Below are 27,397 nucleotides of genomic sequence, written 5' to 3' on the forward strand. Positions count from 1 at the left end.
CTTTTTACCAAATGGGTAGTCGACCACCATTTGGGTCGTCCGCGTTATTTTTTGTGGGGGTAGTCGACCATGAAAATATGAGAGGTAGTCGACCATGTTTACACAGTAGTCGACCGAGACCTCAATGAAGCTTGGTCGACCACCTTGAAAAATGAGGTGGTCGACTAAGGTATATGGTGGTCGACCAACACTTTGGTCTACCCAATGGTGTAAAAAGACAATTTTTTTACAAAAAGTGTATTTTGAAATAAAACTTTTAAAAAAAATGTATTTGAGCCAATTCCCCTGCTCCGTATGCTGTTAGTGGGTAGCTGGGGTTTATGTTTGTGCCAATATTTTTGAGCCCAATTAGGCCCAACTGATACAAATGCGAGCCCTGAACGACGCCGTTTCCCATAATTGTCATTTGTCACTTATATTTAATTAAGTACCCGTTCCAAATGTTTGCTAGCGTTTCAGGATCTAGTCTTGAGAAGAAAGAAAGGTTTTGTTTTTCTATTATTATTCCTAAATAAATAAATCAGTCGCAGGTAAAAATTAAATCAGTCTCCTGAAAATCATCATGAGCCGTGGAAGTGGAGGTGGATACGATCGTCACATTACTATATTTTCACCGGAAGGACGTTTATTTCAAGTCGGTATGAATCCCTAAACCCTAATCCACTACAATTATTATATACAAACCACTACTAAGTAACATTCATCTTTGTTTACTCGATCATTTAATTTTTTTTTATTATTTATTTATTAAATATTTCTTTTTGCATTTTAGGGTTAGTAATTTGTGTTTGTATATATAATAAGAGTTGTTTATGATATTATGGATGTAAACAGAATATGCTTTTAAAGCTGTTAAAGCAGCTGGAGTAACCTCAATTGGAGTTCGAGGTAAAGACTCGGTGTGTGTCGTGACTCAAAAGAAGGTTCCGGTAAGTTTTTCTTTCTTTAGTTTTATTTATTTAATTTTAAAGAAGCGTTTTGTTGTAGTTTTTTTTATGTAAAATTTTGATTTATGATGCAGGACAAGCTTTTGGATCCAACTAGCGTTACACATTTGTTTCCAGTTACTAAGTTTCTTGGATTGTTGGCTACTGGAACTACAGGTTATTCTTTAATGATTTCAAAGATTAAAAATATTCTTTATAGGTTTCATGGTTTTATTTTTTTCAATTTTGCAGCAACATGCTAAAATGAACACACAAAAGAAGAATTATCGTACAATCATATTGATGCTGTTGCCTTTTGTTTGCTAATTTTTTATTTACCTAAAATTTATGGGCTGATGTGTTTGATTTTGGTGGGAGGGTCTTATACCCAAAAGGAACTATCCCTGCTAACATCTGTTGCATCCATAGAATCGGAGTTTCATGGTGTTATGGACCTAGCCTCTCCATTAATGATGTGGAAATGATATATGTGGCAGTTCATTGTGCATTAAGCTTGTATTATGTTATCTTATTAGTATATTATCGTATAATGAACCCATCAAGTTTGTTCACTTCTTTTGTGTTTTCCAAGTCTAAGTAATGTTGATACAGTTCCCTCTCTCTCTCTCTCTCTCTCTCTCTCTCTCTCTCTCTCTATATATATATATATATATATATATATATATATATATATATATATATATATATATATATATATATATATATATTTCAGCTGATGCAAGGACCTTGGTTCAACAAGCAAGAAACGAAGCTGCCGAGTTCCGTTTTAAATATGGATATGAGATGCCTGTCGACGTATTGGCTAGATGGTAACTCTATTATTTTCCACATGGCTAGACTTGTTATTTTGATAATGATATTCATTCAGTTGCCTTTCTTTTTCTAAGGCAGATTACGCATCGTATTGCATATAGTGTTAATACTAGTTTTTGATACTGTAGTCTCGTAGAGGAAAGGCTATTTAATGAAATCATGGTCCCAATTATGTCACTTGTTTACTTCATATCACATTTTAATAATTTTGATGATTTTATGTGTGACAACTTGGTATTTGTACCCATGGATACATGAAATGCTAAACGAGTGCCAATATGAAAGATTAATGCCTGAAGTCTGAGCATTCACAAATGTTTGAAATAGGGTGTGTTTGACACATGAGCTTGTATATGCTTGTTTTTTTTTTATAAGCTCCAACTTCTAGCATTGTTTGGTATACATAATTTAACAGTTTTTTTATAAACAAAAATAAGCTAGTTGAAGTAGCATTTAAATGAAAAATTACATAACTAGTTGAAGTACCATTGAATTCACGTGTTTAAGCTTCCATCTACAGCTCCAACTTCAAGCTAGTTCTACCAAACACACCCATAATAGATGAATTGAGAAGAGGCCCCACACCTTATAGCATAGGTGTATGGATAGCATTTGAAGAAACTTTTCTTAATTTACTTTTATTTTCATGTGATACATACTTGCTATTGCAATTGCTGTGTTTTTTTGTGTATTTAGTATTTGTTTCATATCATTATATCAAATGTGCAGAACACTTCATTAATCAGAATTATGTGTCGCAGGATTGCAGACAAATCCCAAGTCTATACTCAACATGCTTACATGAGACCACTTGGAGTAGGTTTGTTTCTTGCCTTTTTTTTTTAAATCGCTACCACTCGGTCTCTGTATTTGTTAGCTGACTAGGTCAGGACTATTTGGACGTGTGGACTTCCTTTTATTGTATGTGGTGCTTAATTTGTCTAGTTATATATTTCTTTCTGTGACTTAACTGCAGTGGCTATGGTTTTGGGTATTGATGATGAAAACGGTCCTCGACTCTTCAAATGTGATCCAGCAGGCCACTTCTTTGGTCATAAGGTATGTGAATAAATTTCCTTGGAGATCAACTTGTTAACTCACCATTCGACGATCTTAAGTACTAACTTCTAAAAAATTTAATTTTTTTTGCAGGCAACAAGTGCTGGCTTAAAAGAACAGGAGGCAATCAATTTTTTGGAGAAGAAAATGAAAAATGATCCTGAGTTCTCTTACGAGGAGACAGTCCAGGTACCATATCTTGGATTTTATGTTTATTCTGACATATGTTTCATTTTAAGCAAATCTAGTTGCCCATTGAAGTATTCATAGTACCTTCTGTTATTTATCATACCAATACCAATCGCAACTGTTCTGTTAGTCATATTCTCTATTGAATTAAACCTTAAGCATCCCTTCCATTACTGCAGACTGCAATTTCTGCTTTGCAATCTGTTCTACAAGAAGACTTCAAGGCCAATGAGATTGAGGTATGAAAATATTCCTATTATGTTACGAGGTATAATAAGTAGTACATTATATACACTTTGACAGATATGGGTATTTTGTACTGTTCAATTAGTAAAGGAAGTGTAAATATACTGGTAAGACAATTAAAAAGCTTGTGTCATACTTTTGCTTTTTCATGTTATATCATTTTGCCTTGGTAGATTTCTAGTCTTGGCTTGAGAATAGATGCACAAAAGCCCGGCTTAACAGGTCTGGGCCTAATAAGTCCAGACTTGGGGTTTGGCGAATACTTCATTTATTGGGCAGCACTACGTTTTGGAGTATGTTGTCATCATTCATGGATCATAGTTATGTAGTTTATGATATTTGTGTGCAGGTCGGTGTTGTGCGAAAGGACAATCCCGTATTTCATGTGCTCTCTACTGAAGAAATTGATGAGCACTTGACTGCCATCAGCGAGCGTGACTAAATTCTACTCATCTGAGATTGTTGCTTTTTTTTTTTTCATTTCATTTTATTGGTAGAATGTTAATGTTATTTGGAAGTCAAAACAATGCTGTTCTTGAATCATCTGTTGTTTTTCCAAACTTTGTGATGGTTGCATTGGTGATGTAGTTTACTACTGTATTTACTATTTTATTGTACTGCTAGTTATATAGATTGAAATGGGACAATGAGGGCCATGTTAACTCTCATCTCTTCATATCTATATGTTGCTGAACTCTTCAGAAACCAGTTTTCAACAAGAGTGCTGATATTTACACTGGCACACTTTTTAAAAGGACCAAAATAGCCTTAGTGTTTAGTCTCATCTCTTACAAAACACCAACGTTGCCCACCATGAGGTAAGACTGTTGGATTTTATGTTTTTGTTGATGCAAGGTCTAACTCATACAATGGGAGGTGATTTTTACAGTAAAAAAAGAAGACATGCATAGCAATACAATGGGAGGTGTGTACATTGTAAACTAAACAGCTTCCTCTTCCCAGGCTTATCTATTATCACTAATTAAAATAATCCATTAAGAGTATGAACCCCGGATAATCCATCCATCAGAAATACAAGTTAAATTATTAGCACCCACAAGCGCTATTAAATTATTAGCACCCACAAGCGTTTTTTCTTCCTCTTCCTCGATGTGATCTAATCATGAAATGGGAATGAGGATGGTTGGCATATATGTAAATCGAAGCATCAGTCCATCATTTTCGCTGGTGGAAATGAGTGACAAGATCAGGAAGAGGCCGTACGCACTATGGCCATACACTTGATTGTCTACATAAGATTAGAATTGAAATTTGCTTTCTTCAAGGGTTTTGTTCTTGTACGTCAGCAGTGGCGGAGCCAGAATTTTTTTTCACCGGGGGCGATTTTTTTTTTAAAGAGTAGCAACATTTTTTGGTCCAATTGTGGAGTTTTTTGAACAAGATACGAAGGTTTTTGAGCAAACTAGTGTTCGAACCCTCGCTTCGCGTCGGGGGTTCGGTTTTTAATGTATTTTATTGCGTTTAGTTTGTAATTTTTTTTTGTGGCTAACGATGATGTTGTTGAAACGCAACTCGAGTCGAACTAAGGTATAACCCGTGAAAGATTTAAATGTTATTTAAAATTAACAATATATGTGCATCTCCGCGTTTCGCTATGGAGTTGTCGACTTTTAAAAATTTAACGGGGAATTAACGTGTATGAAAAGTACCCCAAATATTTAGCGTTTTTTAAAAAGCGCCTGTTTTGCGTATAGCTAGTGACATTGTGTTCCTAAAATTATTTAGAGTTTAACGATGGTGGCGGAAAAATTTAACTCGTTGCGAGTGCAAAGATATGGCCCGTTGAATATTTAGGTGGAGTTTGTTTAAGATTTTTTATGAGAATGGTTAATTGACACTTTACCCCCCTGTTTGGGGGGTGGATTTGATTTTTTGGATAAAGTGTGGGGTGGTTTGTGGTTGAATTTGAAAAAAAAAAAGGAAGAAAAAAGTCGAAAATACCCCCGGGTGCTATTCATTTCCCCTATGTCTTTTAGAATGTAGGTATAATATAATGTGCATCTCCGCGTTTCGCTATGGATTTGTCGACTTTTAAAAATTTAACGGGGAATTAACGTGTATGAAAAGTACCCCAAATATTTAGCGTTTTTTAAAAAGCGCCCGTTTTGCGTATAGCTAGTGACATTGTGTTCCTAAAATTATTTAGAGTTTAATGATGGTGGCGGAAAAATTTAACTCGTTGCGAGTGCAAAGATATGGCCCGTTGAATATTTAGGTGGAGTTTGTTTAAGATTTTTTATGAGAATGGTTAATTGACACTTTACCCCCCTGTTTGGGGGGTGGATTTGATTTTTTGGATAAAGTGTGGGGTGGTTTGTGGTTGAATTTGAAAAAAAAAAATGTCAAAAATACCCCCGGGTGCTATTCATTTACCCTATATCTTTTAGAATATAGGTATAATATAATGTGCATCTCCGCGTTTCGCTATGGAGTTGTCGACTTTTAAAAATTTAACGGGGAATTAACGTGTATGAAAAGTACCCCAAATATTTAGCGTTTTTTAAAAGCGTCCGTTTTGCGTATAGCTAGTGACATTGTGTTCCTAAAATTATTTAGAGTTTAACGATGGTGGCGGAAAAATTTAACTCGTTGCGAGTGCAAAGATATGGCCCGTTGAATATTTAGGTGGAGTTTGTTTAAGATTTTTTTATGAGAATGGTTAATTGACACTTTACCCCCCTGTTTGGGGGGTGGATTTGATTTTTTGGACAAAGTGTGGGGTGGTTTGTGGTTGAATTTGAAAAAAAAGAAGCAAAAAGTCGAAAATACCCCGGGTACTATTCATTTACCCTATGTCTTTTAGAATGTAGGTATAATATAATGTGCATCTCCGCGTTTCGCTATGGAGTTGTCGACTTTTAAAAATTTAACGGGGAATTAACGTGTATGAAAAGTACCCCAAATATTTAGCGTTTTTTAAAAAGCGCCCGTTTTGCGTATAGCTAGTGACATTGTGTTCCTAAAATTATTTAGAGTTTAACGATGGTGGCGGAAAAATTTAACTCGTTGCGAGTGCAAAGATATGGCCCGTTGAATATTTAAGTGGAGTTTGTTTAAGATTTTTTATGAGAATGGTTAATTGACTCTTTACCCTCTGTTTGGGGGGTGGATTTGATTTTTTGGATAAAGTGTGGGATGGTTTGTGGTTGAATTTGAAAAAAAAAAAAAAGCAAAAAATTGAAAATACCCCGGGTACTATTCATTTCCCCTATGTCTTTTAGAATATAGGCATAATATAATATAATATAATATAATATAATATAATTACAGAGGTTTTTTGGCAAAATACGAAAGCTTTAAGGGCAAAATATAGAGACTTTTGGCCCAAAAAAATAAAAAAAATCCACCAGGGACAAAATGAAAAAATCCAAATTTTTTTCACTTAAAATTACAAATTCACTGGCGGACGCCCCCTCTGCCCCTTACTGGCACCGCCCCTGTACGTCAGTAAGCTCGTCCAGATTATGACGTCTATGTTTCTGTAATGGGATGCACTGCCTGGATCATATAATAGAAGTATAATAGAACATATGGTAAACGTTACAATTGGAACTCTATAATGTAAAGTAGTTAGGATGAAAGTAGTGCATGTGCATCACCTATGACTGACGAGAAATAGCTAAAAAATCAATCTCAGCAAGCAACCAGTAGTGCCCTCCTGTTGTCCTAACTTGGCTCACTTTGCGACACTGAAAAATGGGCAACGACACATAACCAGCGACAAAGGCCTAAAGGGACGACGACATTAACTGAAAAACTGTGGTCTTTCTCTACATTTCCTAAGCCGTAACATTAACACGAAAGCATTGTAAAACACATGCTAACATCCACAAATGAAAAGTAACTCGAACACATTACATGTTTCATCTTCTACATCATGGTATATTATTTTAGCCTCACTAGGTTCAATGGTTCAATATGTAAAACATCGGGTTATGTAGGATCAAGATAATACAAAACATGTAAGCTTGAATGTACTAAAGATCTGTTACATGGTGATTCTCTTAAAAATTCAATTTTTTATAATCTGCATATACTAAGATAACCGGTAGCTTCCTAACCCCGTGAACCAAAATAGTGACCAAGTAGATGTTGATGGCAGTGACCAGCTTTAACTAATTCTTCAAGGGAGCCTTCTTTACTCTATCAGCTATACGATCAGGACCAGTTGTATGCGACTTGAACCGGCCTCTTCCTTCACTTTCCTTCTCCTGTTAATGATGTGCAAATAAACAAAATAAGTCAATGATCAATTCATTATATATCAACAAGTCCCTCGAATCATTTTTGTTGCAAATTATGTCAGTGATCTGTTCATCCAATCACTATAAACCATGGACCACTTCCAACACTGCTCTTATTTAACCCATTTGATTTGATATAGGAACACAACCCAAATTGGCACATCTAATTGGAATGCTGGTTTAGATATAGAGTACCTTTTTCTTGACGATCTGAACGACATCCTCATCCTGAAGAACATGAGTTAGGCCACAATGCTGTGGGGAATGCCTTGCACTTGATCCCCACACCAACACATATTTCACTTCCTTCACCAGGCTTCTGTGTATTTGGTTACAGAAGTCTTCTACTGAACACCCACCTCTATCCTGAAATTAAATTAAATTAAATTAAATTACATTGCATTGCATATATACTACAATTATTATCTCTCTCAACAAATTAATAAAGATAGAGAGTGCTCAACGTACAGCAGAAAGGACCACAGGGTCACCAAAATCAGGTTGTTGCCCTTGTGGCTTTGTATAAACTCTCACTAGCCCCATCGCTTCCCACATCTTTGCAAGTAGTCTATCCAAATTCAGCTGTCAAATGATCGAGCCAGATTAGTACCTAGAAATTATGGATGAAACTCTATTTGAATTTTAATATATGCAAATGCAAAAGGGTACGATGAACTGCAACTTGACATTTGGATAAATATATATACAACTATCATCCCGAGTTAACTCGGATGCATTTACAACATACCTTCAAGTTGCAACTAATGACTATAGAATTTGGTTGCCGTGCTAACTTATCGACATCGTCGATACCAACAACGTCTATTTTGTTGTACACATAAATACACTTCATGTACTTTCGGTTTCCCTCTATAACATCAATCAGGTCATCCACAGTGGCATCCTCACGAAATAACAACTGCAAATATAATAAAATGAAAATCGAGTAATAATGCCATAACTTGCAACTCAAGAAAAGCCAAGAAACATTATTTTAAACTACTATTCAAATAGCTCAAGTAAAATTTTTGTCTCAACAGATATAATAATTTCAGCAGAAAAATTTCATTTTCCAATAAATAAAAACAGATTCTACGCTATGTGAGTTGTTCATTAGGTTATATACAGACCATACACTAAGGGAAAAACTTAGATTACCTCTGCGTTGTGAATCTTGTACTCGTGCAAAATTTGGTAGCAAAGCTTTTCGTCCAAATGAGTCAATTTCATGGTGGTGTTGAAGGAAATACCCCCAGTTTTTTTCTTTTTGAAATATATCTGGCAGAAGGGATACAAAAAGTCAAAAGACAAAGACACAGTCAAGCACTACATATATGGTCAACTGTAAACGATGAGCAAGTAACAGAAAGAGAAGAACTAGTGCCCCCACCCCCAAAAAGAATAATAAAACACTAACGGATATAAATAAGCAAGTCAAGGGTCAGAAACGTTACTTGTGGTGGTTTCTTGTTCAAACGCAAGCCAACAGCTTCCAGCTCTTTTGTCAATATCTGTCGATGTCCTTCACTCTGGAGTTTTCGTTAACATATAATCAAGTCAAGTTAGACAGTGATCTTAAAGCAACATAAAGGCTGAAGATGCCTGAGCCTTCACTCTATTTAAAAAGGTTACTATCTGTAATTACTAAACATGGCTTAGAAACACAAATACACTACCATGAAATTGACACTTTCCAGTCATCACCTGATTACATCATCAGAAATAAGCAGACAAAGTGAAGGTGATGATACCGCAATTCTAATTTGATGACAAGATACTATTATATATAAGACAGTACAAGTCTTTCAAGGAGTCTCAACACACAACAATATCCACGGGAAAATGATTATTCAATTTATTATACTTATCTTCTTTTCCTATCTCTTACTTTTTACTTCTCCCTATATAACCCAACTTTCTACATTTTTCAATCACGCTGACGACTGACAAGCGAACCCAGCAAACACAACACATTCTTGTTTCTTGGCACTTCGAATGGGTTTGATAACATGATGGAACGAGGGGTATAGTTTTTCAAACCCAGCCCTTCAGGTGGGTATGTACGATTCCTAACTTTATGCGTATTAACCCGATTCCCCACTTGAACAGAACACACCTTAAAGCATCGAGAACAAATGAACAATAGAAGATAATCTTTTGCATCACTTGTATGTCTCAATTAGATATCAAATAAAATTACAAATCACAGTATCGCCGATAGCATATGGCTAAACATGATTTCAAGTCACAAAGGGGACTTACTTTTGAAGCATCAAGAACCATCAACACAATATCTGACGACTTCGAAACTGCAATCACCTACGTTTGAAAAACAAAATGATGAGCTATAGCAAAGATGTATCTATTCAATAACTTAATGAACATTATTTTCTCATTGAAGACTTCCCTATCCCGATTATGCTTATAATATTACTGTAAAGTCTAAATGTAAAAAGGGTAGTCACTGACAACAATATGGCAATCAGTCTTATTAAGAGAACACATGTTGTTACCTGCCTACCACGCCCCTTGCCCTCTGAAGCTCCTTCAATGATTCCAGGAAGATCAAGCAATTGAATTTTAGTACCATTGTAGTGAATAATCCCAGGAATACAGGTAAGTGTTGTAAACTCATATGCTGCAGCCTCAGATTGAGTTCCCGTCAGCATGGTCAAAAGTGTTGATTTTCCCACACTGTACAAAGAAATATTATCAGAACACTGGAAAATGACATTTATGAAATTATTTGCATTGGAAGAAACTATTTTAGCTGATTTTAGTTCTATATTTCACAAAGATAAGACCTAACAGAACATTTAACCCACAATTAAACTAAAAAGCATCCTTGATTATAGTTTGGTGAATGGTAATGATATTTAAAAAGTAAATGCACGCATGTAATATATACCTTGGAAATCCTATAAGTGCAACACGACCATGCCCATATTTTGTAACCTCAAAACCTTCTCCAGCTCCACTACTGCCCTGTTTTCATTAAAAAGAAAATGACAAGATAGACAACAGTTATAATTATAATTATTATAGCGATAGCGATAGCGATAGCGATAGCGATAGCGATAGCGATAGCGATAGCACTAGCACTAGCACTAGTAATAATAATAATAATAACAACATTAGCAAGGACATCCGATTGTGTGCATAAAAATACAACATATGAGCCTGATTAATTTGTGCAAACAATATAGAAAGTAAGTACATTGAAAAGTTAAATCGTTCACATACTTTGGGTGGTTCTAACAGTTGTGTCCTTAGCTTCGCTATCTTAGCCTTGAGCTGACCCAAATGATACTCTGTTTCAAGGAGAGACAAAATGAACAACATATTTGCAAAATAATATTCATATACAGAATTATGTGCCAATGACATAAAGTTGGTATAGGAAGATGTGACTTTCGAAATGTACAAAGTACTCCTGTACCATCAAATGTTCAATTAACATCCAATTTCCCTCAAGTTGTACATTTTGCATTCGATGATATATAAACTAATAATAGAAGTAACATTAATTTTCTAGCTGTAAAAGCATAAACTATATGCAAGCCTCAGCCATAACCTGTGGCTTTATTTTTTTGGGTTCGCGCCATCTCGGCTTCAATCTCTTTTATCCTTTCTATGATCCCCATCTTTCTTTATGATAAGCTGCAAAAATATATTAAAAAAATACATTATTAGCAAATTAGAAACAACATTGCTTCTGAACACTAATAAGCAAGGATGAAAGCAACATTGAAAATTAATGCTGCGAGAGACACCAGCACAACATCATTATCATTATTACTATAAATCCAATCCAATAGTGGTAGCAGTATTTATACCAACTCAAGTGTTTGAGAATGACTAGAAGAGAGTTAACTAAAACACAAATAAGTGGGGAATAATAAGTTGATGCTAAAAATAATTAAAGTGGGGAATAATAGTTTTTCTCTCTCTTAAAAAACGCCCAAATTCCCAATTTCAGCCGAACCCTAGATGATCTAATTTTTTCTTACGATTGTGTGTTCGATTATTGATCCTTAACGTAAATCATTCCTCTTGATCGTGTTTCCTGGACTTCGTATCATGGGAAAGAGTTCTGCTGGAAAGAATCCTAAGAAATCACAACAAACCACATCTAAGGTTTTGAGGAATCGTACCGTGGGCGTTGATGAGAAAGTAGTAGAGAGTGAATCGACTGACTCTAGCGATTGTGATGCAGCAACGTCGAAGAAGAATGACGGATCTAAGGGGAACGATGGAAGTCTGATCGGATTAAGGGACGATCCAGTACCTCTTGAGGATAGCTCTAATCCTAAGGAGGAAAGGGATATGCCTGCGAATCATGATTCTTCCAAAGATAATACTGTTGCTGAGGAAAATATTGATGAGGACATAGTTAGTGTTCACTCTGAGGATTCATGGGATGAGAAGTATGGCAGGGATGCGAGTCATGACTGTGCTGCGTCTCCTGTCAAGGCGGTACATGGGAGTAACATAAAGGTACCTGCTACACAGGAACAAACACAAGAACAACCAAAGGAACAAGCAAAGAAGGTATTGTATAGTGATATTGTTTCTGATGCTAAGGTCCCTAGAAAAGTTAATTTTCGATTTATTGAACCTATTAGCAACTTAGATGATGGAGTTGATGTTGCTATTCCGTTATCTTCTGTTCGGGAAGCGACAGAAAGGTATAGCCATACTTTATATGGTTATTTCTTGGGAAAAAGGGTTGCATTCCCGGTTGTTCACAACTATGTCATGAACGTTTGGAGGAAGTATGGAATTGAGAAAATAATGATGAATTCGAAAGGTTTTTTCTTTTTCAAGTTTTCTAGTAAACAAGGAATGATGGATGTTATGGAGAATGGTCCATGGATTATTCGGACAATTCCAATTATTTTGAACCAATGGACACCTTCGGTATCGCTTACAAAGGAGGATCTTACAAGAGTCCCGGTGTGGGTAAAGTTGCATGATGTGCCTTTATCGGGGTTCACGGAAGATGGGTTGAGTTGCATAGCGTCTAGTATTGGTCAACCATTAATGTTGGATTCATATACGAGTACCATGTGTATGGAATCTTGGGGGCGACCTAACTATGCGAGGGCGTTAATTGAGATCCAAGCTAACAAGGAGATGAAAGAAACTCTTGTAGTTGCGACTCCTAGTCTAATGGAGGATGGTATAACGAAAGGGACTACGAAGGATGTAGTTAAGGTTGAGTATGAATGGAAGCCACCGAGATGTCCATATTGTGAGGTATTTGGTCATACTAAAGCAGGCTGCCCTAAAGCTATTCCTGTTAAAGAACCGCAAAAACAAGATGAGGATGGTTTCGTGCAGGTGAATAAACGTTACAATAAGGGAGTGATTATCGGCAAGAAGAGAAGTAATGGTAGTGTAATGGGTTTTAATAAACCCAAGCTGGTATATCGTCCTGTTCGTAAAGAAAGTAATAGTCAGAAGGAAGGAGAGAAGCAGAAGGCAAGCACAAGTGGTACTAAAAAAGTAGTCAATAATATGTTTGGTGCTCTAAATGATTTGGACCCAAATGAGGAATATGACCTGAATATACCCCATGTAAAAGCGAAACGTAATGGCCAGGTTGTGGGAACTCTAGTCGATGAGGAGAGTGATGTAGAAGAGGAAACAAACGCCAATAAGAAGCGATCTGAGGGTGCAAGCACACCCGTTGCGGAGGTTTCCAATGTTTAGTATAGCTTCTTGGAACATAAGGGGTTTGAATGTCGCCCCCAAACAAAAAGAGGTTCGTGAGGTCATTACTAGTAATAATTTGTGTATTTGTGCTGTCTTGGAGTCCCGTGCAGCATCGCATAAACTGCAGTCGATATGTAATAATGTTTGTAATACGTGGGATTGGACGTCGAATGCTAACAAATGTTCTGGTGGCACTCGCATTATTTTAGGGTGGAATCCGTTGTTAGTTCAGCTTATGGTTTTGGCTATGACGGATCAGGTTATTCATTGCCAGATCCGTATGGTTCATAATGGGAGTCACGTGTTTGCTTCGTTTGTTTATGCGGATAATTATTACGTGCAAAGGCGAAAGTTATGGCGGGATCTTCAGATGCATCATGGGTTTGTTAATGATAATCCTTGGGTTATTCTTGGAGACTTTAATGCTTCAGTTAGTATTGATGAATCAACTGCGAGTGGCTCGTGTATGACTCTAGCTATGCGTGAGTTCAAAGAATGCTTAGATAACATTCAAGTTGATGATGTGAATAACATGGGCATGCAATTTACGTGGAATCAAAAACCTAATGCTACAACGGGTATTTTGAAGAAAATTGACCGTGTTTTAGTCAACGATGGGTTTCTTTCTATTTACCCTAATGCTTATGCTATATTTCAGCCATATAGAAAATCGGATCATAGTCCTTCAATATTGAAAATTCCTTCCTTGTTGCCTGTTAAACCAAAAATGTTTCGATTTAGCAATTATGTAGCGGATCAGGAGGGATTTAAACAATGTGTTGTGGATGGTTGGGGTGTTATTGTGGAGGGCCACGCAATGTTTCAAGTGGTTAAGCGTTTGAGATACATGAAAAAAACCATTAGAAAACTTATGTGGACGAAAGGGAATATTCATGCAACCGTTTGCAGGCTTCGAGAGGAGTTAGACAAATTACAAATCGAGTTGGATCGTGACCCTTTTTCGTTACCTATTCGAGAAGCAGAAGCAAATAAGCTGAAAGAATTTAATGATGCTTTATGGGACGAGGAACGTTTTTTAAAACAAAAAGCTAAGGTGCAATGGTTAAAGGTTGGTGACAGCAACTCTAAATATTTTCACAAAGTGATTAAATGTAAAGCCAACAGAAGCCGAATAAATGCTATTACGAATAATGATGGGGTTGTAGTTGAGGGAGCTGCTGTTGCTGAAGTTTTTGTTCAGCACTATATGGAGTTTCTAGGTGCTTCGCAACCCTGTGATCAGATTGTAAATTCACAGTCCATTTTTGTGAATAAACTTTCGAGTGAGCAAGCGCTTCATATGATTCGTCAAGTTACAGATGAGGAAGTGAAAGCTGCTATGTTTGATATAGGAGATGACAAAGCTCCTGGTCCGGATGGGTATAGTTCTGTATTTTTCAAAAAATCATGGGATATTGTGGGTCACGATATATGCAAAGCGGTTAAAGACTTCTTTAAGAATGGTCACTTACTTACTGAAATAAATCATACCATTTTAGCTTTGCTTCCAAAGGTTGAAACTCCAAGATTGGTTAATGATTACCGCCCAATCTCATGCTGTAATGTGCTTTATAAGTGTATCAGTAAGATCATTACAACAAGGATAAAGGGGTGTTTGGATTGTATTGTGAGCGACAACCAAGCAGCTTTTGTCCCGGGTCGTCGTATCACTGATAATATTTTAATTACTCAGGAGATTGTGAAAAATTATCACCTTAATAGAGGAGTGCCCCGGTGCGCCTTCAAGGTGGATATCCAGAAAGCGTATGATACGGTGGACTGGGGATTTCTGAAACATATTCTACATTGTTATGGTTTTCATAAGACCATGATAAAATGGATAATGAAATGTGTGTCCACTACTTCGTTTTCTATTAGTATTAATGGGGAGATCCATGGATTCTTCAAAGGGAGGAGAGGGTTGCGGCAGGGAGACCCAATGTCCCCTTATTTGTTTACATTGGTGATGGAATGTCTGACTCTGATGATAAAGAGAAATATTCGTGAAGCCGATTCTTTCAAATACCACCCTATGTGTGATCAACAGGAGATTGTGAATGTGTGCTTTGCTGATGATTTATTTTTATTGGCTCATGCTAGTACAGGTTCGGTGAAGGTTATCTCAGAAGCCTTGGATGAATTTAAAAGATGCTCTGGTTTGGTTCCGAGTCTTCCCAAGAGTACAGCCTACTTTGCTAATGTTACTTCAGGGGTAAAGAATGATGTGCTTGATTTGATGCCATTTATTGAAGGTTCTCTTCCGGTCAGATACCTAGGTGTGCCGTTGATCTCTTCTCGGTTATATTATAATGATTGTAAATCCTTGGTCGATCGGGTAAGAGCTAAGATTAGTGACTGGAAGAATAAATACTTATCTTTCGCCGGAAGAGTTCAGTTGATTTCGTCGGTGTTGTCCTCCATGCAAGGTTACTGGTCCTCTGTTTTTATGTTACCGGATGCCATTATAAAGGATATCGAAAAGCTTATGCGTGGTTTTTTGTGGTGTCAAGGAGAGATGAAAAAGGGTAAGGCTAAGGTTAGATGGAAAGATGTTTGTCTCCCAAAGAAGGAAGGAGGTTTGGGTCTAAAAAATTTGAAAGTTTGGAATATTGCGCTTATTTCGTATCATGTGTGGTGTGTAATCACACATAAACAATCTTTGTGGGTTCGTTGGATCCACTCATATAGGCTTTCAAACCAGAGTTTTTGGGAGGTCGATGTTCCAACAACAGCTAGTTACGGGTGGAAGAAAATTTTGGGTCTGAGAGAGGTGATCCGTCCTTTTATCATTCATAAGATTGGTAGAGGGGATTGTACTTATGCTTGGCATGATATTTGGAGTGACTTTGGTCACCTAAGTGGGTTGTTTTCTTATAGAGAAATTCATCAAGCAGGTTTCCAGAGGTTGTCTACTGTTGCGGATTTGTGGGTGTCAAATGGTTGGAATTGGCCAACTTCTTGGACCAGTCGTTTCCCGATGCTAATGAATATCCGTCCGCCTGATATGAATAAAGAGGATTCTGTGTTTTGGAGAGACAATCATGGAGATTTGATTCAGTTTTCTTCTCAGGTGGCATGGGAATCTTTACGCCCCAAAGCCCCGTTGGTTTCATGGTTTTCTCTTATTTGGTTTCCCCAAGGAGTTCCTCGTCAGGCTTTCATCATGTGGCTTCTTGTTAAAGAAAAGTTGAAGACTCAGGATAAGCTAAAAGCTTGGGATGTTGGGTCGTCGAGGCATTTGAATGATTCATGTGCATTATGCAAAACTCAGCAGGATTCCCATGATCATTTATTCTTCGAATGCCCGTTTTCTATGCAGGTCTGGAGCCGAGTTCAACAAAATATTCCATTGCAGATTTTGAGCTATAAGTGGCGTGAAATTATGGATCTGTTAAGCGAAGTGGCTGATAGACAAGTGGCTCGAGTGGTTGTTTCGAAACTCCTGTTGTCCGCTTCAGTTTATTTCTTATGGCAGGAAAGGAATGCAAGGTTGTTCAAGTCAGAAACAAGGAGTCCAGATCAGATTTTCAAGATTATATTCTCGTCTACGAGGCTCAAGTTAATGTCCTTAAAGTTTAAGGACTCGCTCCATGTCCGTAATTTAAAAGCTAGATGGAATCTCTAAGTTTTTGTATTAGCTTTGTGTTACGTAGGTTGTTCTTTGTATGGCTAGTAGGCCTTAAGTTAGGTGATTATCGCCTGGTTCGTTGGTGTAACCGCTTGTAATCCGTCGTGTCTGTATGCTGCTTTTATCTTAATGATATATATTTACCGGGTGAAAACCCATTTACCCAAAAAAAAAAACACAAATAAGTGCCCCATGGTTAAATTGTTGGCTAAATAGTGACTATTGAAGCTTTAGCTATAGGTCTAACAAACGGGAGACGATACTCACACACCAATAATTGATCCATACACACTAACTTACTATTATACCCTTAATTTACAATTATGAAGATTCAAGTCCCTATATAAACTTACTGTTATAACTGTCAATTTTGTGCTAAAAAGTGTGAATGGATCAATATTGGATATTGGGTGTGTGAGTATCACCTCCTCTAACAAAATAGACTAATTACTGGAGTATTACTTATAGTCAATAACTGAAGCGGATATTATGCAAAAAAAAAAAAAAAAAAAAAAATTGAAATCGATTTAACTTTAAGTCAGTAATTGATTGAAATGAGTAAAATTAGGCAAACAATTGAAGGAGTGAGGTGCAGTGAAATCGTAAAACGGAAACGTACACGCGTAAACAAAAAGAAGAAGTAGATGATGTTGAAATTGCACGGTTGATCTCCGGAAACGGCGACGATGAAGGGCAGACCGAGCTTGAGTGAGTTTAAATTAGCGACGATGGTATTGGTGCTACAGCCCCTTTTCAGAGTGTAAATCGGCTAATCCAACAGGTAATCAAGTACAATATATAATAATATAATATAGCTGGCCTTTAAGAGCCCGTGCGTTGCACGGCGACTCTTAATCAAATAAAATGAAAACGAATATGTTAAATGAATTAACGGTATGACAAAAGAGTATCACAAGCATTCTTGTGGATGTAATAAACATAATGATGTTAAGTTTTTTTTGCTTTACACAAAGCACACAGATTAAGGCTACTAAATCCGACATTATATTGTTTTTACCGCATATATATGTGAAATTGAAGAAACAACATAAACAGCAACCTCGTGTCTTCCATCTTTTAACATAAAAAAATAAAAGTACGCTTCGTCTGAATCAAATGAGACATTGTTGACCAGCCTTGTATCCATCTGATTTGACAAGCTTAGTCCAGCCAGAGGACACGCAGAAATTTGGTTTTTTCTTCTTTGTTTCTTCTTTTAAACCCCATATACGAATACATAATCAATGTCGAATACTCCGTAATAAAGCTCTAATACTCCTAGAATACTTCGTATACAAAAGACCCACTTTTAGTTTTCAAACAGGGCCCAATAAATTGACATGACGGCCCTGCAAAATTCTCGTCCCTGAAATAACCCCAACGACTTAACATCAGTTCGTTTAGGTTCAGTTTTTATATTGGTTTAATCTTGTCGTGTTTGAGGTTGGATCAAAAGAAATTTGTCCTCTTCATAAGATTAGTACCAATACTTAGCTTCTGAATAGAGATATGATATCAGTAAACAAAATACTACATCAACAATTCACATTATAAAGATCTAATTAAAGCAAATATGAGGTTCTATGTATGAAAAAAAAACAGTTTCGATGACATTCAAACAGCTGAACCCATTTAGCTATCTCGTTGTGGCCATACCTGACCCGTTTCAGAGTTGGTTTTTACTCAACTATACACGCTACTTAATCAGGTTTACGGTGACCCTAACCGGGTTATCTCATTACTGAGATAAAAGATAACCAAATTCAACGGAGTCCTACGTACATGAGTAATATTGTGCTCTAGGTTTTGGAGTCCGTACGTTGCACGACTATTGAAAAATAATAGCCAAAAAGTTACTTGTGTTGTTCGTTTGCTAAATAGTCCAAGAGCTAATGTTTACCATTATATCTATCAAAGATATATTATACATTTGCAGCAAGAATTTGATTAGGGTTTTGATTATGTTTTGTATAATTTTGAATTGTTATGTTTGTTTATGAAAGTGTGTTGAATATTATGTTTAATTTCAATATATTGGACTTAGTTTGACTGTTGTTGACCATATACATATGTTTATGATTTGTTTTGAATCATGTTGAATTGATGAATGAATAATATGCTTGTTTTGAAAGTATGCTGAATAGTATCTCTGATTTTAATAAATTTGACTTGGTTTGACTGATGTTGACCATATAGTAAGTTTGACAGTTATAATGTATTTAAGGTGTCAATATAGCATTTGAGACTATAGATCATAACACAACTGTTTTTTTTTTTTTTTTTTTTGGGATCAATTTGACAATGTTAAATCTTATTAGGGTTTTGATTAGGGTTTGTATAAATATGTATTTTGACCAAATGTCAAAATAGATGCTGTAATGATCCTTAAAATATGTATTTTGACCAACTGTCATAATGATGCTTATAATATGCTATAGTTGATGCTTATAATACGTAGTCAACTATAATATGTATGAGTTTCACACAATTTACGATCGTAGAACAAAATCTCAACTATAATATTTATGACTGTAATATACAAACCTGTATAATAGAGAACTGTATTTTGACCAAAGTGTATGTTAACAAAATGCTATAGTTCATTCATCTGTTATTATGTTCAAACTAATAATATGTATTTTAACCAAATGCAGTTGCAATATGAAGTTTTGACCAAATGTTATGAACAAAATTCAGTATGACCAAATGCTTATAATGTAATTAACAAAAAAATTAAGCAAATGACAAAATGCTATAATTGACTTACAAATGTAATTAGAAAATTAACCAAATGCAGTTTATAAACTTAGTTGACTAAACAAAGTGTAGTCAAATATGGTCAACAAACTATAACAAATTAACAAAGTTAAACAAACTTACTTGACTAATATTCAACTTGAATCTTGTATTCATATAACTTCAACTGATACTCCAAAAATAAAATACATACACACAATATTAGCAGCATAAACCAAATTCATCAGCAACATTTGTAGCATCTTGCCCATAGTTCTTCCTTAATAACAGACTACAAACACAAGATATGATATGCATTTTAGTATTCATCCACCAAAATACATATTATATAGTAGCAGTTCAATAACATGGTTCACATTGGAAACGGCTTAATCATATAAGGTTAAAACTAAAATATATCAGAATTAGGGGTGTCAAAAATGCTAACTCGACCAACAAATAGATTTAGCGTCTGGAAAACTGTCATCATCTTCTTACAATGCTCATATACAGTCAACACCTCTTACTATAATACCAAACAAACATTGAAGTCCATATCTATTTCAAGTAAACGTATAGTATATTATTAGCTTTTCAAAGTGAGATTTGGCTCTATTTTATTGACACCTTGGACAGTTATCACAAAGCAAGTAGTAATTGACTTGCACACATAACTCAATCAAACCAACAAACATGGTAAGAAGGAAAAAGTTAATCAACAATTTGAGATGCATTTTTAACACTAAAGGATTCGCACCAAGTTTTAAATCTCGATTCAAGGCTAAAAGAACACACATAATGTTCATCGTAAATATGGTCAAGTGTTTTGAAAGTATCTAACGTTAACAGCAAGTTTCGAATTTCAAATCAATGCCAAAAGAACGCACATACATAATCAAATGGTCATTCAGCATAATAACTTCTTCAGGCACGTGGTTTCCTTGATTCACAACATCCGCAACCTAAAAGTCATAGAAAATAAACATTCATGCAAGCACAAAATGCCTTTAAAATATGATAGAACTATTTAAATATGGATAGATACAATGGTTAAAATTGTGAACTTATAATCTATAAATCATTTATAAAATCAAAACCTAATTTTCCATTAATTAAACCATTAACTAATAAATAAACATCAATTTCTATCCTCAACAGTAAAACTGTATTATATAAGTAAGAATTAAGAGAAAAAAAAATAAAGAAAAAAAATCATACTCCGTATAAGTCAATTGTAGATTTTTTCACAACACCAAGACTAAATTATTTGTACAAAATAATTGCTTCACACATCGATTAATACATATATACATGTAATTTTTTTAAAACCAATGATTTCAACAACCTAAGTAAAGAGAACATAAAAAATAATCAACAGACATGTTTATATATCGAAGATGTTATCAAAAATTGTAACCTAAAATAGCTTTTTAACACAATCGATGAATATTTGTATCATAAATTTATTTCAAAAATGTAAAAAATGATTGAAAATCTGACATTAAACATTGCGTTCCAGAACAAAATCGAGTGAGAACAATCATGAATCGAGATGATAAAATTGTAAAATAATAAGATTTTGGATCTGTGTTAATTTAAACAAACCATAATCGTTAACAAACCCTAATTGGAAAACAAAGAAACTAACGAACCTGTGTTGATTTCATCTGAAAACACACGATGATGATGCCGGTTTAACGGAACCCTACGATATACCGACGATTCAACCGCACCAGTATGTAATCGCATATGATGGAAGGCGGTGTTGATGGCGATAAAACGGCAATCGGCGGCCGGAGATTGTGTTTGGTTTTTTTTTTGAACAGCGTAATGTGTGTGTTTTTTTTAGCACTTGCGAGGGTTTTTTTTTTTTTTTGCTTATTTATGCGGACACGTGTCAAGTAGAAGGGATGGGACAGGTGTAGTAACGTGACCAATAAAAATATAACATTTGACTGGTTGGAGATAGAATCATTGGAAGGGTGCCATGTGGCAATAAGCCACATGGTTTGTAAGGGGTAGAGATGTTACTATACGGAGTAATATATAAATCCCTTTTACCTATGGATTTAATTAACGATTTATTTATTTATTATTTATACCTGGTGACGTCACTCAAGCTTTGATCGTGTTCACTAGTTGAGTTGGTTACTAACAACTGTTCACAATACTTTATGAGTTGTAGTTTGGGTAATTCTCAATTCAGGATTGGTTGCATTTTGTGGTGGTTGTTGTCAATGGGATGCATTCGTTTCTCAATTGCGTTTGTGTCATTAAAGATGTCTTAATGTCATTTTAGGGTGGGACTGATGCGTTGGGATGTTCAAGTGTAGGTTCACGTGTTTATATTCAGTAGATGAGATGGTGCATTGGCACAAGTATAATAGGGATGTTTGTGTGTTAGTTTGGTTGGAAGGCATTGTTGTTTGTTCACATATGTCGTTAGATCTACTCAAGCAGATCGTAGGATCTACATTACTTGTATTTTCAATTGATCTCTTGATATACTTTAATTTAATTCATGCTTTTCGTCCAGGAAAAAAAATACTAGTATATGTTTGGATGCGAGCTTTTTGAAACTTTTATGAGTAAATATCTTTTATAAAAAATGTATCTAATAAAATGTTTTGTTTGATTAAAATAACTTAGAGTTATTAGACGGAGGAGAAAAATTAACGCTAATAGAACTGTAGTTTGAGAAAAAATTGTTAGCTTTGTATCATTTTAATCTTTACTTTATATTAACAGTCATAGTTGCTCTACCAAACACCTAAGTACATAGAAAAAGCTATTAGCTACCAACTACAAACTACTAGCTATCGACTAACAGTTACCAGCTAGTTTTGGAAAACATACTTTATATGCTTAAGTTGAACATGAGAAAATATGAATGGTAAGCATTTATATGGTATGTTTGGTTAGGAGCTAAGTTGTGACGATCGCTCCAAATCCATATGGACGAACACGTCATTCATCGATTTCATTGCGAGGTATATGACCTCTATATGATACGTTTTGTAAACATTGCATTCTTTTGAAAAGGCGCACCATAAATGAATATTTAAATCAAAGGTTTTCGACATCTGATGATTTCTACATATAGAAAATCACCGTAAATAATAGTTTACAGTAGTATTTCCGTTGACAATGCAGTCAAAATAAGATACATGGTGATGATTTAGTGAATGCAACGTTTCCTTGAAAAATATGTCATGTAAGACTCCATGCACATAGTTTGTCTAACATATAAGCAAACAGCGGAAGACTTCTAGGGAACCTGAGAATAAACATGCTAACAAGTGTCAACACGAAGGTTGGTGAGTTCATAGTTTTAATGTTTTGCATAAATACTACATAAAGGTGGATCACAAGATTTAGTTGTTTCATCCAGAAACATTTATCAAAATATTCTACAAGATTGAGCACCCTGGTAACTAAACTTTAACGTTATAATAAGTACCCCTGTTTTAACATACATGCAACCAACATGTACAGTACACGCAATCCAACGTGTACTAAACTCAAATAGCATACGTCTATTTTATAGTTCAGGCTAGGGTTTCTATACCTGGAATAGACGGGGATGTCAAGCCCTATGGATCCATATACCACTATTCGCGCCCACCGGTTCTTATAACCGGCAGCTACTAGTTACCAAAGCTAAGGGATTTTCAGTTCAAACTCAGTGTAGAATTAAGTATGTACTTGTATCCATTGCGTTTAAAATAAAGTGCATGTATTCTCAGCCCAAAAATATAGATTGCAAAAGCAATTAAAAAGGGAGCAAATGAAACTCACCTTAGCAGCACATAAAGTCGTTCACCGAAATGTTGCCGAAACTCGGAATACCAAATAACCGTAGATCTCAACCTAGAGAACATATGTTGGTCAATAAATGTCTATCAAGCTAGGTCAGGTCATAGTGTATCACAATCCTAATGCTCGAGATCGACATATAAAAGTTATCAAAAGTCATTTCAAAAAGTCAATTTGACTCAATACTATAGTTGAATGATCATGTCAATCGAAACATTTTAACATTTCACATAGTTTCCCAATTCTTGTAAAATTAAACTATAGTTTTTATAAGGCTTTAACATATGATAAAACAATCAGTTTTGACAATTGCTCAACAAGACGATACGTGCCTTATATAAAAATTCACTTACTCGATTAGTAATATTTGAAAATTCAATTTATCAATCTTATAAACAAGTTGTTTAAATATCAATTGAAGATTCAAAAGCAATTTCAATTAATGTTAATCATAATTCAGTTGACCATATCTTTAAATTCGTTCATCGAAATTACGCGAATTCTAAATAAAAAGTTATTGATTTTTCGCCAGCTTTACAAAAAAAAAATGCATATCATAAACCTTTTATCAGTAATATATGTATTTAATTCATGATTCATCATAAACTGTTTAATGACGAAATTTAGCATACAAGCATGCATAAACATATATACTCGAGCACTAGCCATGGATACACTATTAATATAAAAGATAAGATATGAATGCTCATGTATCAATATTGTGATTCAATGTTGCAGGAAAGTACGTAGACGCAACAGAGATGATAAACACTAGGTTTGACTTGCAAATAATACCCGCGAACATTACCCATAACCTCCATAATTATAATCCATAGTTTCCTTAGCTCTATCCCGCTTGAAAACCCATTTTGAAAGTGACACGCTCTGTCATACCCCGTCCTAATCCATCTGGATGAAGTCACCAACATCTGGTTCCATTGCGATGATCGACTCCAAATAATGTCTTTACAATGAGCAAATGCACAGCGGAAGATTTCTTTCATACCTGAGAATAAACATGCTTTAAAGTGTCAACCAAAAGGTTGGTGAGTTCATAGGTTTATCATAAAATAATAAAATTCATCATTTTGATAGACCACAAGATTTAAATCCTGCATGGTACAAATGGGCCCGAATCCTATGCCCACCTGTAATGTACATGCTATATCTTTTAAATACAGTACATCTTTCTCGTGTACGAAACCATTTTCATAAATCTTAGTAACCGTACACATATCTCGTGCACAAAATAACATACACATAACCTGTGTATAAAATCATTCCCTCGATACATAACATTCACATCAATTGGTGGCAATTATCATGTCCACATAATTCAATGGTGGCAATTATCATGTCCACATAATTCAATGGTGGCAATTATCATGTCCACATAATTCAATGGTGGCAATTATCATGTCCACATAATTCAATAATAATCCGCAGAACTTCTGTCTATATAATAATTCATTCGAGGAATGTTTTGTTTGTGTCTATCTCGTCAAACATTTATAAAAGCATTTCATGTATTCGCAGTTCAAAATATATTTCAAAAGCATTTAATAAAGCAGTTGTAAAAACATCGCATGTATTTTCAGTCCCAAAAATATAAAGAGTAAAAGGGAATCAAATGAAACTCACGCATATAAATATTGTAAAACAGTTAATAAAGCATTTGCATGTATTCTCAGCCCAAAATGTATATAAAAAGGGAATAATGAAACTCACCATACTGTATTTTGTAGTAAAAATACATATGACTATACTACACAATGCAAGGTTGGCCTCGGATTCACGAACCTATATCAGTTATATATATTAAAACATGTAATAATATTCAAACAAATTTATTTATTAATATTAATATACTTGTTATCTTGAAAATTTATATGTGATAGTAATAACTAGATTAATTAAAACTATTTTATATTTTTATAGATAATAACATTTTATTTAAAAATTAGTATGTAATATTAATTTAGTTATGATATATGAAATGAATATATATCTTTTTATATAGAAAGTATTTATTTGTAATAATAATAATAATAATAATAATAATAATAATAATAATAATAATAATAATAATAATAATAATAATAATAATAATAATAATAATAATAATAATAATAATAATAGTAATGATAATAATAATAAGATAATAATAATAATAAATAAATATATAGATATCTACCTCAAAGAAGTAGCCTTTTAAAAAAAATGCCCAAGTTCGGGTTTGAACCCGCGACGTCCCGCTAACCCGATAACTCCCTTAACCATTTGACTGTTTTTGAATTAATCCCACACTTAAATAATTTAACATGCTGTTTCATCATCTTTATGAACATCATCATATAACATCATAACAGACTCACCAACAACTCGATATTATCATCAATCCGTTATCATTTCATGTATTATTATGTTCATTGCTCATTATTATTTTTTTTTATACGGATCATCATCACTTCCCATTATAATACTTCATGATTTACTTCCATCATCATCATCAACATCGCCTCATAATCTTCATGATATGGTGGCTGTTTTGGTGAAGGTGATGATGTTAGCTTGATGGAGATGGCTGTTTTGGTGAAGGTTGTAGATACAGGTACAGATCGTGTAGTAGCAGCATGTTATGGTGGCTGTTCGTGTGGTTTTGTTCAGAAATGGTGATGAGTAACGATGGTGTTGAGTTGGCGATGGAGGTGAAGGTTTAAACTGAAAGAAAATGTATAACAGCAATCATTGTTTGTTTTGGTTAAATAGGGTGATGATCAAATGGGAGAAGGTTTATCAAGGTGGTGGTTCAAGTGATGTAGTTCTTGGTGTCGTGTAGGTGTAGTTCTACGGAGGTGTTAAGATAGCGGTGGTGGTTCGTGATGGGTGGTATGAATGGTTGCTTCGGTTGACACAAAATGTAGAAGAGAAGTGATAGATGAATTTGTTCCATGTATGTATATGTTTATATATAGAAATTAGATAGAACATATAAGAGTTATACAGTTGGCTAGATGGAATCTAAATTTTAATAAGTGTCCATTATGGATCAAACAGAAATAGTATAAATTGAATACTTATCTTCTTTTTAAAGTAGTAATAGTAATATTTATTAATAAAGAAAACTAAACGTGTGAAAATCATGATTCATAAATAATTGTTGCTGACACTTTAACACGGATGACTATAACGTGTCCATTGCTAAACAGTTGTCGTATAAAAGTGTTCCTAAAAATCCCAAACTTTTAGATTAAATATATTTAATTATTTCACTCATTAACTGTTTGAAACCTGATCAAAAAGGTTCAATAATTATTTATTTTCTGTTCCAATTTGTATGTACGGAGTGCTAATATTTAATCTTAAAAGGGTAAGAATATTTTCGACAAATTTAAAATCTTCGTAATCAATTTACAGTCCAACTTTTATTTCAATCCTTCATAGACATGTACAATATCTATATTAAAACTAACAAAACATCAATCGAGTGTTACTGACGTTTACTAATTAAGCTCGAAATCATTCATTTTCCATTTACTCTCTCTCTAAATATAATCAGTTTTAAATAACAAGTTTTATCACATAAATATATATTATATATTTTTAAATAAATAGATTTAATATTATTTTATATATTTACAAATAGTATTTATATACATATTTATATACATACATATATATATATACATTTGTAATAATAGTTTTCATTGTATCGCATATTATTTTACATATTTATTTCCAACAATTAACTCATATATTATTTCAATTAATATTTCAAATTATTATTATTATATATATATATATATATATATATATATATATATATATATATATATATATATATATATATATATATATATATATACATGTATCTATTTACAATTAGTTGTTCGTGAATCGTCGAGAACAGTCGAAGGTCAATTGAATATATGAAAATAGTTCAAAATTTTACGAATCAACCTAACAGACGTTGCTTATCG

The 27,397-nt window shown here is 34.5% G+C and overlaps 3 protein-coding genes across 3 annotated transcripts; 2 read left to right on the forward strand and 1 right to left on the reverse strand.

Annotated features, from left to right (window-relative positions):
• The first annotated feature begins 463 nt into the window (after positions 1 to 463).
• On the forward strand, positions 464 to 3,943 carry LOC139839720 (proteasome subunit alpha type-6). Its single transcript, XM_071829858.1, has 9 exons — positions 464 to 638; positions 835 to 929; positions 1,022 to 1,103; positions 1,660 to 1,756; positions 2,522 to 2,580; positions 2,737 to 2,819; positions 2,913 to 3,008; positions 3,188 to 3,247; positions 3,604 to 3,943. Exons 1-9 carry the CDS (start codon positions 563 to 565, stop codon positions 3,694 to 3,696), a joined length of 741 nt encoding a protein of 246 aa, XP_071685959.1. The 5' UTR covers positions 464 to 562; the 3' UTR covers positions 3,697 to 3,943.
• Positions 3,944 to 7,111: 3,168 nt separating this feature from the next.
• LOC139904176 (developmentally-regulated G-protein 2) lies at positions 7,112 to 17,630 on the reverse strand. The gene is made up of 12 exons (XM_071886110.1): positions 17,485 to 17,630; positions 11,094 to 11,179; positions 10,763 to 10,830; positions 10,428 to 10,504; positions 10,033 to 10,213; positions 9,782 to 9,838; positions 8,974 to 9,048; positions 8,678 to 8,797; positions 8,268 to 8,438; positions 7,988 to 8,101; positions 7,715 to 7,885; positions 7,112 to 7,486 (listed from the first exon to the last, which is right to left on the reverse strand). Exons 2-12 carry the CDS (start codon positions 11,161 to 11,163, stop codon positions 7,391 to 7,393), a joined length of 1,200 nt encoding a protein of 399 aa, XP_071742211.1. The 5' UTR covers positions 11,164 to 11,179; positions 17,485 to 17,630; the 3' UTR covers positions 7,112 to 7,390.
• LOC139839418 (uncharacterized) lies at positions 11,600 to 26,256 on the forward strand. Its single transcript, XM_071829479.1, has 4 exons — positions 11,600 to 13,219; positions 13,338 to 16,833; positions 25,975 to 26,089; positions 26,187 to 26,256. The coding sequence occupies exons 1-4, from the start codon at positions 11,600 to 11,602 to the stop codon at positions 26,254 to 26,256; spliced, it is 5,301 nt and encodes a 1,766-aa protein (XP_071685580.1).
• The last annotated feature ends 1,141 nt before the right edge of the window (positions 26,257 to 27,397 follow it).

The sequence above is a fragment of the Rutidosis leptorrhynchoides genome, chromosome 4 (assembly GCF_046630445.1).
Source record: "Rutidosis leptorrhynchoides isolate AG116_Rl617_1_P2 chromosome 4, CSIRO_AGI_Rlap_v1, whole genome shotgun sequence".
Classification (NCBI taxonomy): domain Eukaryota; kingdom Viridiplantae; phylum Streptophyta; class Magnoliopsida; order Asterales; family Asteraceae; genus Rutidosis; species Rutidosis leptorrhynchoides.

Coding starts and splice junctions, on each gene's coding strand:
- LOC139839720 (XM_071829858.1), top strand. CDS start 563: ATGAGCCGTGGAAGTGGAGGTGGATACGATCGTCACATTACTATATTT. Junction 1,757..2,521: donor GTCGACGTATTGGCTAGATG/GTAACTCTATTA, acceptor TATGTGTCGCAG/GATTGCAGACAAATCCCAAG. Junction 2,581..2,736: donor CATGAGACCACTTGGAGTAG/GTTTGTTTCTTG, acceptor ACTTAACTGCAG/TGGCTATGGTTTTGGGTATT.
- LOC139904176 (XM_071886110.1), bottom strand. CDS start 11,163: ATGGGGATCATAGAAAGGATAAAAGAGATTGAAGCCGAGATGGCGCGA. Junction 10,831..11,093: donor CCAAAAAAATAAAGCCACAG/GTTATGGCTGAG, acceptor TCCTTGAAACAG/AGTATCATTTGGGTCAGCTC. Junction 10,505..10,762: donor AACTGTTAGAACCACCCAAA/GTATGTGAACGA, acceptor TAATGAAAACAG/GGCAGTAGTGGAGCTGGAGA.
- LOC139839418 (XM_071829479.1), top strand. CDS start 11,600: ATGGGAAAGAGTTCTGCTGGAAAGAATCCTAAGAAATCACAACAAACC. Junction 13,220..13,337: donor CAAGCACACCCGTTGCGGAG/GTTTCCAATGTT, acceptor GCTGTCTTGGAG/TCCCGTGCAGCATCGCATAA. Junction 26,090..26,186: donor TGTGGTTTTGTTCAGAAATG/GTGATGAGTAAC, acceptor TTGGTTAAATAG/GGTGATGATCAAATGGGAGA.